At 40.2% G+C, this 13960-nt stretch overlaps 1 protein-coding gene across 1 annotated transcript in view; it reads right to left on the bottom strand.

Moving 5' to 3' along the window:
* Positions 1–6034: 6034 nt before the first annotated feature.
* Positions 6035–13960, bottom strand: part of col11a1b (collagen, type XI, alpha 1b) — a 98230-nt gene continuing 90304 nt past the window's right edge. Inside the window, exons 55-67 of the mRNA XM_008434369.3 lie at positions 13340–13393; positions 11982–12089; positions 11626–11679; positions 11321–11374; positions 10657–10764; positions 10498–10551; positions 10378–10413; positions 10210–10263; positions 9192–9453; positions 8872–8984; positions 8638–8706; positions 8281–8514; positions 6035–7660 (exon numbers count right to left, since the gene is read on the bottom strand). Of these exons, the coding sequence (XP_008432591.1) occupies positions 7514–7660; positions 8281–8514; positions 8638–8706; positions 8872–8984; positions 9192–9453; positions 10210–10263; positions 10378–10413; positions 10498–10551; positions 10657–10764; positions 11321–11374; positions 11626–11679; positions 11982–12089; positions 13340–13393 (1347 nt within the window). The 3' untranslated portion in view covers positions 6035–7513. The remainder of the gene's footprint in view (positions 7661–8280; positions 8515–8637; positions 8707–8871; positions 8985–9191; positions 9454–10209; positions 10264–10377; positions 10414–10497; positions 10552–10656; positions 10765–11320; positions 11375–11625; positions 11680–11981; positions 12090–13339; positions 13394–13960) is intronic.

Here is a 13960-nt window from a genome sequence, read left to right as displayed (position 1 = left end):
ATTTAGCTGTGACGCGCACAATGTTAGAGGCATCGCGTGGCTAAAACATCTTGATGTCGTCCAACAAAGATGACATGAACTTGTTGGCTCCCTTGTCCATTGTCGTGGCTGATATTTTGTGAAAATCCGGCAGAAATGCTAAACTAATCGACTCAGAAATACTCTGCTGAGTCAGTCGAAACAAAAAATCCCATAGAACCTAAGCTCTGCGAGGAGGTTAATGTGAGACATGAAGTCACGTGGGACTTTCGAGGGGCGTTTCTGGGTGGAGTTTGGTAAGGTCCATTTATGTTCTCATGTTTGTTTGTTTAGCTGATTCTACTCTGGCTTCCTCCAACAGTCCTAAAATTGACTTCTAGGGTGAAATAATTTCTTTAATTTGCCCTCAGTTATCACTGTGTGTGCAACGTCGTATTTCTTGTCCATGTAAATCTGCGTGTTCCTGTGATGGACTGACGACCTGTCCTTACAAACGAATCAACAGAGACAATCATCACACATTTAAATAGTTTTTAAATATTTCGTGACCACTGCTGTGCTCTCTTGACAATCTCACCGACGCCCCTAGAGGCATTACTGTCATGAAAACTTCACAAACATGTCATGCTCGGCTTTGTAAACTGTAATGGAAGGTTATTAGAGTGTCAAAAACAGTGGTATTCTGTTGCTTGCCTTTGTGTTTTTGTCCTCTCTGCGAGTGTCAAGCTGTCATGACAAATCCCTACAGCAGACCAGCAGTATTCCTCCCAGTATTCTTTACGAGAACACAAAGGATTATGATGTTTTGTGTAATCCTTCACCGCTATTTCACACAGAGCTTCAAACTTTAGGTGGCTGTTTCGAATGGAAATGTATGATTTGAAAAGTTTTGCGTCTGAGATCCAGGCTGCAGAATCCAAATCTCGACTTGAGCTCCTTCAGAGGCAGCACGTGATACTTGCGCGCCTTTGTACCACAGCTCCGCACGCCTTGACATTTTCTAATTGGTTTTGTTCTAAAACGCTTGTGTGGCTTTGCCTCCTTCCAAACTGTTTTCACTCCGCCTCGTGAATCATTGCATCTGTTAGCAAAGATCCGTACTTCTCAACCCTGAAATCTGTCACCTCGTATCGGTCAGCAAAAGCACATATGGAGCTGAGTAATAATCGCGTTTGCTTTAAACAAACATTTGTTAGAGCCGTTGGATGGTAACCATTTGTTTTATTTATTTATTTTTGTAAATGCAGGATCACTTGTTCCCTGCTTTTAGAAGAAAGGACATGCCCTGTGAGCTCAAAACAATAAAAGGAAAAATGTTTTACAGCTGCTGGAAAGTACAGTTGATTTTGCCCGACGAATGCACCTCAAACCCCTGCAAGGCCCCTACGGCTCACAGCTGATAGGTTTGATGGTTCACACTGAAACACCGGGACAGCTAAATTGGATTTCTCCTCAGTAAAAAGGGAGTGTTACACTCCTTCTACACAATTCTTTCTCGTTCTCTTTCTGCTTGAGCTTTTCCAGCGTCATGAACAGCCGGGCGCCACCACAGAACGAATTAGGCCAGGGGACAAGAAAGTTTTCACTCTGTTTGAAAGCTGACACGGTGAGACGCACAATCCTAGCCGAGGAAATTGACAATTTCAGTTTCTAATTTTCTTCACTTCTGCTTTTCCAAATGAGAGGAATAATACCTTACGCATTTACGGAAAAACAGACTATTGGCAGATTTATCTAGCTACAAGAAAGAGTCTCGAAATAAATGACACTTCTTGAGTAACTTTACAAACTTTGTGTGTGATATTACACATTAACTTAAATGTGATCTGTGAGTAAAAAATAAAGTTCTGGAACAAAATGTGTTCTAGGATTATTATTTTTTGATTCACACAAGATCTTTTTTTTTCTGAAAAAAAAAAGATCTGTCCAGTTGTACTTTTTTGCTGCTTTTCAATATCCATTTTTATGTCTGATAGAAGCTAAAAACCTTTCTTTTTTTATTATTAAAAAGGAAAGTGATCATTTCTTTTAAATGGCTTGTTTTGTCTATTCTGATCCCTACAACAGTTAAATGGTCTTTCACATGAGTAGATTTTGAGTGTCACTGCTGCGTGTTCAAAACCCCAAAAGTTATTTTAAAATAAATGAAAAATAAAAATGAAGTACAATTATGTGAATGCATGTGTCGGGATAAGTCATGTCAGGCTTTACATTCTAGACCCTGACACCAGATAAGAAAAAAACATTATTTTAGTGTAAACATTTTTGCATTATTGTATATTTTAAAATAAAGTTTGCTAAACTCTGATGTAGATTGTCAGTCACCCATGGACATGGCGGTTTCTGCTCCTTCTCCCTCTCTTTCTAGAGGAGGGTCACCATTTCTTGGCTTGCTGCTTGCTTGAGCAGAAAAAAGGCAGCAGGACCAATAAATGCCAGTCATCCATTGTTTTCTTCTGCAAACAGTTCTTCTGGAATGACTGCATGTCAACAGCAGCCAGACCACAACAGGGAAACGTTCCAGAATTCAACACACAAACTGCTCAGTGAAACAAAAAGGCACAGCTGATCTTGAGATGTATGCTCGGGATTCAGGCGCCGCAATGAATGCACATTTCTGTGTTATTGCCTTTTTTGTAACACGGAAGTGTTTTAAGAGGGGCAAAGGAAAACATATTTAAAGTAACAACAAAGTTAAATTGACTGTGTGGCATCAAGAAAAGTTGCAAATGAACTTAATTTATATAAGTGCCTTTCCTCTCATAATGAACATTCAAAGCACTTTACACTACGGACACATTCACCCATTCACACTCACGTACACACACATTTATACACAGATACGGGGAGTTAAATGCCTTGCTTCACAAGAAGAAATTGGTATTGAAGCTACAACCTTCCCAAAAAACAAAATAACAGAAAGTATTTGGAAGAATGTTCTTCGGACAGACGTGACCAAAACTTCCCTTTTTGCCTTTGTTCAAACTAGGCTGAAAATTAAAGAGCTAACACTGCACATGAACATAAAGTCAGTCCTCCAGTGAAAAATGGCGGTGGCAGCATAATGCTTTGGGGTGTTCTCTCATGATGAGGGATATGAAAACTGGTCAGCGTTGACAGGGCTAAATATTTGGTAATTCTGTAAGAAGATATGTTAGAAGTTGGAGGTTGACCTTCCAGCAGGATGAGACTAAACATGCAGCCAGAACTACAATGGAGTAGCTTAGAAATCATATCCAAATGCTGGAATGGCTCAGTCAAAGCCTGCACCTAAATGTGTGTCTATGGTCTATGGCAAGTGTCTGTGGCAACACTTAAAAAATGTCTCTTTGTGAACAACTTCCATCCATTCTGATGGCACTTGAGATGTTTTCCAGAAGAAGAATGAAACAAGTGGAGGAGACTGTTGAGAAGGAGACACTCCACCATTTAGAGGTTGAGAACCAAGGCCTTGAACTTAGGAGAGCTGAAAACTTACAATTGAAAAACAGTAAAACTCAGGCATTTTATGCTTGCTTTGAGTGCTTCTTGTGACAGAACTCCTAATTGGTTCTCTGCTACATTTATTTTGCAAAACATTAGTGATAAGTGACATCCTTGACTTCAACCCACTTTCATACCCCAGTGAAACCTCCAGGCTCCCTGGGAAGAAAAGATAATTACTGCAGATTTGCATTTTTTTGTGGACACTTGAGTGGCACAGATAAAAGCTGTGAGCTATTATCACATCAACATTATACGGATTATGCTGTTAATTACGCTTCATGCCATCTTTGTGTGCACATCACACAGAGATTAAAATGGAAATCAAGATATTTGAGCACAGAAGCCGTTTCTTCAGCCTCTGTGGATGTGGATGCGTATGACACCATCATGCTGTTTGAGTTACCGTGGAAAATTCAGACTTTTGGAAATAATTTGATCCTTGTTGACAACACGGCACTCACAGTAAGCATGGGATTTTTAAGCTGCTGCAAATGGCGGTTCTCAGTACAAGTCCGAGAGACCGCAGAAAGGTAAATGGGTTGTGGCCCCGAGCACAATGCCCTCAGTAAAAACTGAAACCAGACTGGGTCTCTAAAATGTAGCAAGTTAGGTTTTGGCCAACTTCATCCAAAGACGCTAAAAAAAAAGAACATGTGCTTTGATGTTGATACGTCACCACCAGTAAAAAACAAAAAACAACTGGTTTGCAGAGAGGTAGAAAAATTCCTCCTTTTATTCAGGGCCAACATCTGATGGGGAGGAAATAACAGGAAACCTCAGGATTCACTCACTTGACTATCCAGCTCCAAACCCATGGGAGGAAAATTCACACAAACACTTTCCTGCAAGTCCAGTGAACCACCAGAGAGAGCATTTAGTATGTGTACACACATTTCAGAAAAAAACACTTTCAGTAGCCTGACACCAGAGTCTCACAGCAATATTCTCTTTCTGCACAGAAATCTCAGTCGGCTAACTGTCCCAGTGTTGGTTAACCATCATGTTTTAATTCATTTGTATGTTCTGAGCCACTGGTTTGAATAATGTTAAATAATTTCAAATTCAGCGTAATTGTTTTCAAATGTTTTTCAGGGGTTTGATATCTAATATTGTCTCATAGTTTTTCTTTTACTTTTTTCATTGAGCAAATATGTTGATTTAGTCTCAGAATTCGTGATTTAATGTGGAGAGATTTTTGTTGAACGCACTTTACTTATTCTGCTCTTGTTCAACTGCAATAACACATTCAGTGAATATGCATTTATCTAACAGCACAGTGCATCAATTAAAGTGATGGGTGAGGGCGGTAATGGTCAGAAATCCCACACAGGGCTCTAATGTGCCCCTTCGTAGCCCCGCCAGTCGTGCGTCTTGGTTAAGCTGTCAGTTTAGGTGTACATTTCATGTCTTCGTAGGCTTGCACTTGTAACCTGCTTTTTCAGCTTCTGGATGAAATTATTAATACTTTGTTACACTTTCTAAGCCAGGGATAATGTCTTACAACCAAAAACCTGCTGTAAACTTTATCAGAGCTTTATCCATAACTTGTCTTCTATTGTTGAACACATTTGATTTATTCCGCTCTTGCTCAACTCCTTGGTTTTATTGATGTTTGTTCATTTGCTCAGAGCGGCCGTGTGCAGCCTTTAGATTATATTGCAAACATGTTGGGGTGTCTTTACAAATATTAGGATCTTTGGGGGTATTGGTAGGACACTGTTTAGTTGCATCAGAGTAAAAACACAACATAAATGCATGGTTCTGACAGTTGAAACCTGAACTGTCCATACACTGAAAAGACATTGCAAACCTAAAGTTTTAGCATGGCCATTACAAAGCCCTTGTTTTAGTCTTGAAGAGAATTTGTTGGTAGATCTGAAAAGGAATGTGAGAGTGAGGTGGCCTACATGGCTGACTCAGTTACACCAATTCTGTTGGGAAGAATGGGCCACAATTCCAGCAAACTGTTGTGAAAAGCTCGTGAAAGTATACTGTTTCACCCAAGTCATACAGTTCAAAGGCAACACAATCAAATAGCAAAAGAGGAAATATATGTAAGCGTCTGATTTTAAAGACTTTCTTTACATAAATCTCTGACATATTCTCACATTGTTGTTGTGGCTCTTAGCAAACAGACATGACTTTTGACATTTGCTCTGACTAACTTCAGACAGTGAGGAAAAAAAACTGCCTGAAGTTTTTGTATGCTTCTTTTTATTCAAATGTATATATATGGAGAAAAATTTTTTTACAAACAAAACCATGTATAATTTTTCTACCACTTAGAAATCAGGCTCCACTTTGTGTTGGTGTATCACAAATAACCCAGTAACACAACATTTGTGTGGGTGTAAAATGACAGGATGTCAAAAAATTCAAAGGGTATGAACACTTTAGGCTGTTCTAAGTGTAGCATAATGAGCCGAATTGAGGACACGTCGTGCTTTTAGGAAACCAAAACCACAGTAGACGTGTTTTCATTCAGCACTGATCTCAGTTTGAACTGGGAAAGTGGCTCCAGTTTACTTTCAATTTATATTGCAAGTGAATGCAAAAAGATTGCAATGCGCACAAAGCACCAAACATTTATTGCAGTTGTACATAGGTTGAAGACATACTGTAATTACACAGGTTTTTAGAAAGCGGCTCTGAAGTATTTGTTGCCAGAGCTTTTAAGCCAAGAAAGTGGCGATGCAAACAGATCTTGATCGAGGTCAAATCTGAGTCAGAGAGAGAGAGAGAGAGAGGTAAAGAAAAAAAGAAAAAGCTGGAAGAGTGGGTAAAATGAACCCAAACACAAAGAATCACTCATCTTTCTTTGTCTATCGGGATGAAGGATGGAGATATTGGTCTTGTGGCACAGAATCACAAAAAGCGAACATTACTTGTTTCTGTAGTCAAACAGCCAACAACACAAACGTTCAGCCCAATGTTTTTCAGAGCCCAATTTTAATATATTTCTTAAATGAACAATTTAAGGCACATGAAAACATTTTGTTCATCGTTACAAAGGAAATATCCACAAGACGTCTTTGGGATTGAATGAAAACAACTAGACATACCTTTCCCACGCAAAAAAAACAATATTAGTTTTATTAGTTATAAACCACAGAAAATGTAAACTCGACTGTGTCTAACGTTCAGATTTTTTAAGGAAACTGAGGTATAACAGCTGGAAGAATAAGCCCTTTTTTAGAATATTTATATTATAACCTCATTTTATTATGGCTTAATTTCCTACTGGGTACATTAACTGATTTCTTTTTTTTTTTTTTGGTTAGATGTTATGTTCCAGTTAATTTCTAAGCGCATGAAAGAGGACAAGAATCATGATATTTACAAGAGGACTGATTCATACTTACAAATTGAAGCTTTAGTCAAATGTATGTCGTAGATGTTTTCAGACAGATTCTAAGAAACTTTAAATATCCTCACAAAATTTATTCTAACAAAGTTGACCAACTATTTCTTTAAAATCAAAGAAGCACATGCAGCAAGTTGTTAAGAGTGGATTCAGAGAGGAACAGTAATGTACAAAATTCAAATATTATTAATTACAGTTTTATCAAATGCACTGTTTGTAGCACCTTTAGTGTTTTGCGATTCTGCACAAAAGCACCTCTGTGGTTTAATTCGGAGCATCACTTGGAGCATGCAGAGAGGACCGGTAGACGGGAGGGCGAGGGATGAGGGAGGGCAAGGTTTGGGGCGAGTGGATCCTCTCTTTAATGCTGAAAGTATGCCACTGTCCACCACGGCATCAAAAGTCCTTTTCCTGATGTCACTCTCATTACAAGTTAAAGTCACGTGATTCTGGCCCTACGAGGGCAAGGAGGCGTTTCCCCGGGTCAGCGCTTTTAAGGCAGGGTCAAAGCGTGCCTTTCTCTTTCTCCCAGCTTGTCGGATCTTCTTTGCAATAACGGAAAACAGGATTTTACTTCGTAGAAGACAGTAGGTGGTGGCTGAGACGGAGGCTCTCTTCATGTGGGTGTTACTGTTGACTCTCTGACCCTGTCCTTCAGCGGGGCGGGGGGGAAGACGGGCGTGTCTAGCCGAGGAAACACACGGAGCCGACCTCGAAGCCGAACCTCTGGTTGGATTCCCCAAAGTCATTCAGCATTACATCAATGATGGGTAACTGGTCGATGCGAGGTGTGTTAATTTCCAGCACTGTCCTTGAATAACCCTGCTTCATCTGCACACAGAGTGAGAAGAAAGAGATTCGTCACATGATCCAGGGCAGTTTCAAGTATCTTTCAACGTATTTATTCAGTACCAGCTGGAGTTTTTGACAAAACAAGCGGGAACTTAGAATTAATACACTATAACTTTTTGTTTCTTCTTTTTGAGTTGTTATTTATGTAGAGATGATGCAGCTCAGGTACTATTGCTAAAGTCTGAGTTTGTGCTTTTTAAAGCTTGTTAAAAGTGATGACAGATGTCAATCACTACAGAATACTGTTTCATAATCACAAAAAACACGCAGTGTAATGAGCATGTATGCATTTTTGACACAATCTAAAACAGCAGTTTTTGGAATTTTTATTCATTTCTTTCCTTTTCAATTGGATAACGCGAGCAGTGCAGTGGTGTGAGAAACCAATTTTGGCTTTTTATTATTCTTTCTAAGCTCGGATATCCTTCATATTGGGGGACTGGTTCTCCCACATCAAATATGAACACTTTCTGACACATTTTTTCCCGCAACTCTCTACATGTTTGTGAGGATTAGGGGGATTTTGAGGAATTTAGGAAAAAAAAAAAAAGTTTAATTGCAAAGTGAAAATTTGAAAGTGAGCAAAAACGTCTGTTTACCGAGCAGCCATCCATCAGCGACTTGATGAAGGGATTATTGTCATAAGACATTTCCTCGTCGTTGGAGCCCAGGAAGCGCAGCGCTCTGTCGTAGCTGTCGGCCTTGGAGTCGTACCAGGCCACCGACTGATGGCAAATGTAGGTGAAGTTCTGCCGCGCCGAGGAGCTCAGCAGCTTCAGGAAGGTCATCTGAACAGCGTTGATGCTGTTGTCACCACCGTCCACGTAGTTCAGCTGAGAATAGTTGGAGGAGGACAGAATTAGGGGAATACCAGAAGGAATGAAGGAAATGAAGAAATTCATGAAGAAAACGTCAAAAAACATATTTAGACGTATATCAGTGTCTTCTGGACTCACAATTTTGCCACGCTTGAATTCACTAAACCATGAACCTGGTGATTCCTTAGGCCAGTTGGATATTCTAACCTATAAGAAATGCCCACAAAAAATTTGAGTTAATAAACACAAGATATATTTTAACTTATAAAAGCAGCTTTCTACACAGTTTCAAATGTTACTAAACAACCTCATTGGAGAAACCCTGGAGCATACATGCCTTAAACGACTGCTGTTCTAACACCGTATACTCACTCCTGTTGATTTCTTGTCTGGGTAAATGCATGTTTCTCCACCTGCTGTGAAGTTACAGAACACTTTGATGGCGTCTCCGATGCAGCCCTGGTTCGGATCAATCCAGTATTCACCTGAGAGAGAAACAGATCCATAAAACACTGCCAAGCCAACCGTCTACACGAGCTTTTATCCTCTTTAATGTTTTTCTCATCTTGTTCCTCTCTTCACGTTTCTTTTTTTTTTCTTTTTCAACTGAACTAAGCTATTTAAAAGTTTACTAATTGCTGCTATTGATACGTTGTGCTAATCAGCAGCACTAAGGATCGTCTTCACTGTACCGTCGGGGAAATCGGGCTGGCTCAGGCGCAGGTCATTGCAGGTCCTGGCGGGATTGTCCTGGGTGCCCAAGGGGAACTTCATGCGCTCGATGTCCTGTTTGAGGTTGTTGAGGGATCCGAAGACGTCGTCCATTCCCTCCGTGCCCGGCCCCTCCATGCCGTAGTCCGCCATAGCCTCATCTCCTTGCGTTTCAGCCTGCCGCCTGCTCTTTTTGCCAGGCTGCTGAATGGGTAGCGGCTGGATCATGTCACCAGGCGGACCCTGCAGCACAGGAGGTAAAGATTAGCTTGTAATGATAACATAGTAATAATATTATCACTAAATCTATTCTCAAACCTCGAGTCTAAATGACTCCATTAAATCTGTTTTGCCGTTTCTATGTCGCTGTCAGACAAATCAGAACTGTTTTGCTGATTTAACAAACATTTTATTTCAGTTTCATGTATAATAAAGTCTCTTATTGTAAACCTGCATGTTCCCAGCAGCCATTCCTGTTCCCAGTGATCAAATCTTTTCAGCTTTTCTGTCAGTTAAACTAAAGACCAAGTCGTTGTGTGATTTTAAATATGACTTTCTTGTCACCAGTCATCTGTAACTAAACAGATTTTCTGTTGCATAAATGCCAAGCAAGGTGCCCCTCAAGGCTCTGTGTTTGTCCCAACACAGTTTACGCTTCACATCAGTAATGTGGGTCAGGATGTTCCTGATCTCACTACGGTGATGTTAAAATTGCTGATTGTTATGAAAGCACAGCTCGCCTGCAGTTTGACTGCAGGTTGCATTCGATATTATTCAGTTTTGTTCTTTCCACATAAAACCGTGCCAGTAAAAAAGTCTTTTAAGTCCTATGTTGAAAGTAATTTTCCCTGTATTTTCTCTGCTTTTCTGCAGGAGTGCCCTGCATTAAGCTCCATCTATTCCCTCTAAAAATATATAATTACCTCCTTCATCAAAGAAATTAATTCTTGGCTAACCAACTCTTTAAAACTCAAACCAGATTATAAGGGACAAACTTACAGGTGGTCCAGGCGGCCCTAAAAGTCCAGGATCTCCCTTCTGACCAGTTGTACCCTGATAAAGAAAAACACATAATGGGGATGTTAGAAATTCTTAAATGCTTTATTCCAACCTCTATCCTTATGTGAAAAATCCAAAACATTCATTGGTGAAGGAAAAGTGACTTACGACTGATCCCTTGGATCCTTTCTGTCCTTGTGTACCCTGAGGACAAACAAGTCAATGCCAATGTCAGAAAGAAGGTCAGAAATGAGGCAAGACAAACTTTTAACTAGAACTGCAGCTTACAGGAAGTCCTGGAGGACCAGGAGGCCCGAGTGGGCCGTGTGCTCCACCGATACCCTGACGACACACAGGATGAAATTAAATCAGTTGGCAACATAATTTGACCAATAAACCAAAATGTTCAGATAAATAACTATTTCTGTAAAAGGACAGGAAACGTACAGGTTCTCCCTTGCCACCTCCAGCACCCTGGGGTCCGGGTAGACCTCTGTCTCCTTTCTCTCCAGGTTCACCCGGGGGTCCAATCAGACCAATCAGACCAGGATGACCCTGGAGCAAAAAAAAAAAAAAAAGTAGCATTATTTCATTAAAAGACAGAAATAAATAACATTCTTTAAGGAACAAAGTTTACTATTAAAGCATGTATTGCTTTGGGGAGGGGGGGGTGGGGGGCAGAAAGAAACAAATATGCAAATTGACTGGAAAATTTATATGAAGTGTCTGGCCAGGCAAACTTTTGGCCAGAGTCTTGATTCTGTCTATAAATAATTAGCATGTTTATTGAGGCGTGTCTTTGCACCTGCCACTTTGGATGAGTTATGATCATCTGCTTTTGAATGCTGCATGCGGGCGCTAAGCCAATGAGCATTACAAAGACAATATTTTTGGTCTTATACATATTCATCCAGCGCATTAAATCACCGAGTGAGAAACCTCCTCACAGAGCAGAGCGGCTTTTCATCTCGCTGGGAGGAAGGGGAACAAAGCCAAGGTGCACGCAGGCCTAGATGTGTGCACGCTTTGGAAGCTTCAGATAAGGTGCGAAACCGGATACGAGACACTGACTATAAAGCAATATGAGATTAGCATTATAATATTGTCTTGCCTTTTCTCCTTTGGATCCAGAGTCACCTTTCATGCCAGGAAGTCCAGGCGGTCCCTGAGGAGAGGAAACCAGTGCAAATGACACAAATCATGTTAAATGTGCCTTTTTTTACATGTTGCAAAGAGCAACTGGAGTTATGAATCGCGTAAATACCAAAATATTTTTTAAAACTGCATATTTTAAAGAGGAATTAGTCTCCGGTGTAACAATATTAGAAATTTAACAGCTACTTTTGCAGTGTGCATTAGCTGTGTATCGGATTTTAAAACATTTCCAAAGCTTAGTGATAGAAAGGAATGCCTTACGATAGGACCTGGAGGGCCATCTTGACCAGAGGCACCAGGCAGTCCTTGCTCACCCTGGAAGAAAAAGACGACATAATGTTTTCAGCTGGGCTCAGGTTTGGAATGCAACCCAGATCCAGAATGAATTGTAAGTGAATTTACACCCATTCCCTCCCAGGTTTATACTGCAGGAACTTGGGTAATGACAACAATCATCAACAGTGGTTTCTTTTGCTTGCAGCCCTTTGATCTCACCTAGAAACCGGATTTGTACTTTTCAAGATGTATTTTAACAACTTCTGACCTAAAATATGTCACTTCTACGCGGTTGTTCCTTTGGGTGATAAAATCCCATATTTTGCGTCTGCCAAACTCACAACGGGGCCAGGGATTCCACGCAGACCCTCAGCACCAGGTTTTCCAGGGGGGCCCTGAGATCCCACAGGTCCCGTTTTCCCAACAGGTCCCTCTGCTCCGGCTTCTCCCTGAAATACATGGAAAATCATCATCTGCTTTCATCTCAGGCATATAATTCAGAAATAATAAAAGAAAAAAAAAACATGAAGTGTGGATTCTATTCAGTGACTACATTACCTTTCCCCAAACTTCACAAAAGCTTAAATATCACTTTAACAAAACATATTCTATGGTACTCTGCAATGTTCCCTGCTGCAAAGGAGAACAGAACAAAGATCTTAAAAGATGAAATGTTTTCAGGAGAAACATCAGGTTTTCATGTATTGAAGCTCCAGAGGTGCATAATATTGTCCTGGATGATTGAATGCGGGGAGATTACGCTTCTCTGACAACCAATTAGGCCCAGATTTGACAGTCTCAAGTCATCTCGCAGGCTTTGCCTTGTTCCTGTCAAATCGTCTCTAATCCTTTACCCGAAACATGGAGCGGGTGTCTGTGAAGGGGAGTATAGGAAGAAGCGAAATAAGAGGAGGAATTAAACAAAGAGCGAAACTACGCCTGAGGTTTGTCAGGTTGTCTGACTCAGAAGTCAAACATTGTCTTTATGGCTTAAACAGACATTTTCGCCTTGATGCTGGTGCAAACAAGAATGCAACGGCGAAATAGCTGGAACGTCAAGGGGCGCAGCTGCTTCTTATGTAGCTAATTTGCAGGTTTTTATGAATATATAGGACACCTCAGCAGGATATCGGGTGGAAAGAGTTGGAGATATGTAACTTTTCTGCTGTTTTGTAAGACAGAGAGTTTTTGGGACATTTTGAAATGAATAAATCATATCACTCAAAGCAAAACACAAGACTCCAAACCTACATAGTGCCACTGCTGGTGTTAGAACCAAACTTCTCATGACCTTTTAAAGTTTGATACAAAGAACAATTGTGAGAAATGTCAGCATTTGAAATCTTTACCTGCTGCTTGTAGCAAAACAGAAATCGAAACTGGCTTTCCCTTTTTTTGTATCATAACTGACACCCACATATATATATATATATATGTGTATGTATACGTGTGTCAATTATGTGCACCAGATATATATAGTGGTGCGCAAAATATATTTAGTTGTATGAGGAAGGTTTACAATAATAATGTAAACCTACTCCAACAGCAGAAGTAGCAGTCTAAAGAATATTTGTCATAAAAATTATACGTTGAGAGTTATACGGTTAAAACAACTCAGATAACATAAGAGCTTAAGATCCAAGAGATAATTTTCAGTAATATCCTAATAGTGTGAAATATCCAAACGACTAGGACTTACCTTAGATCCCTTTTCTCCTTGCCTTCCCTCCTGACCTTGAGATCCGAGAGGTCCCTAAGAAACACAACAACCAATCACCATTAGACTCTTTTGCTCTAAGTCCCTACGTCTAATTTTGGCTTATTTAAAAGAACCAGAGCACAGGTGAAGTTCATCTAGAGTGGAATTATTCAAAATAAACTAAAACGCAGTAGCTTCTAATGCACATTAATCATTTAGCTAAAGCATATTCTGACCTTGAGAGAGGGAGAGGTTTGCAAGGTCGGCCAGCATGAGCGCAAGCAAACTGTCCTACATTCTAAATACAAGCTGATAAAAATGCATTAGCATTTTCACACAACAGCCTCTGGTCAAAACCTTGTAAGTGGGCTGACATGTGGCATTAGAAGCTATAATCGAATAGACCAAACCAAAGCCACAGGTCCTCAATGTAGGTCATGAACCCTGGCAAATATGTGTATTCAGGCACTAGTGTGTGTGTGCGTGTGTGTGTGCTAATGTAGTCAAGAAGCTACATGCATCAACGAACACCAAACTAGAGTCATTTTTAAGGAGATATTGGGAAGGAGTCTTAGCCAGACTTACTCTGGTGAAGGATGAAAAATTATATCACGAAGTCCA

Source organism: Poecilia reticulata, chromosome 17, assembly GCF_904066995.2.
Source record: "Poecilia reticulata chromosome 17, P_reticulata-male-v2, whole genome shotgun sequence".
In the NCBI taxonomy this organism is placed as follows: Eukaryota; Metazoa; Chordata; class Actinopteri; order Cyprinodontiformes; family Poeciliidae; genus Poecilia; species Poecilia reticulata.
This window is presented reverse-complemented; position numbering and strand designations above follow the sequence as displayed.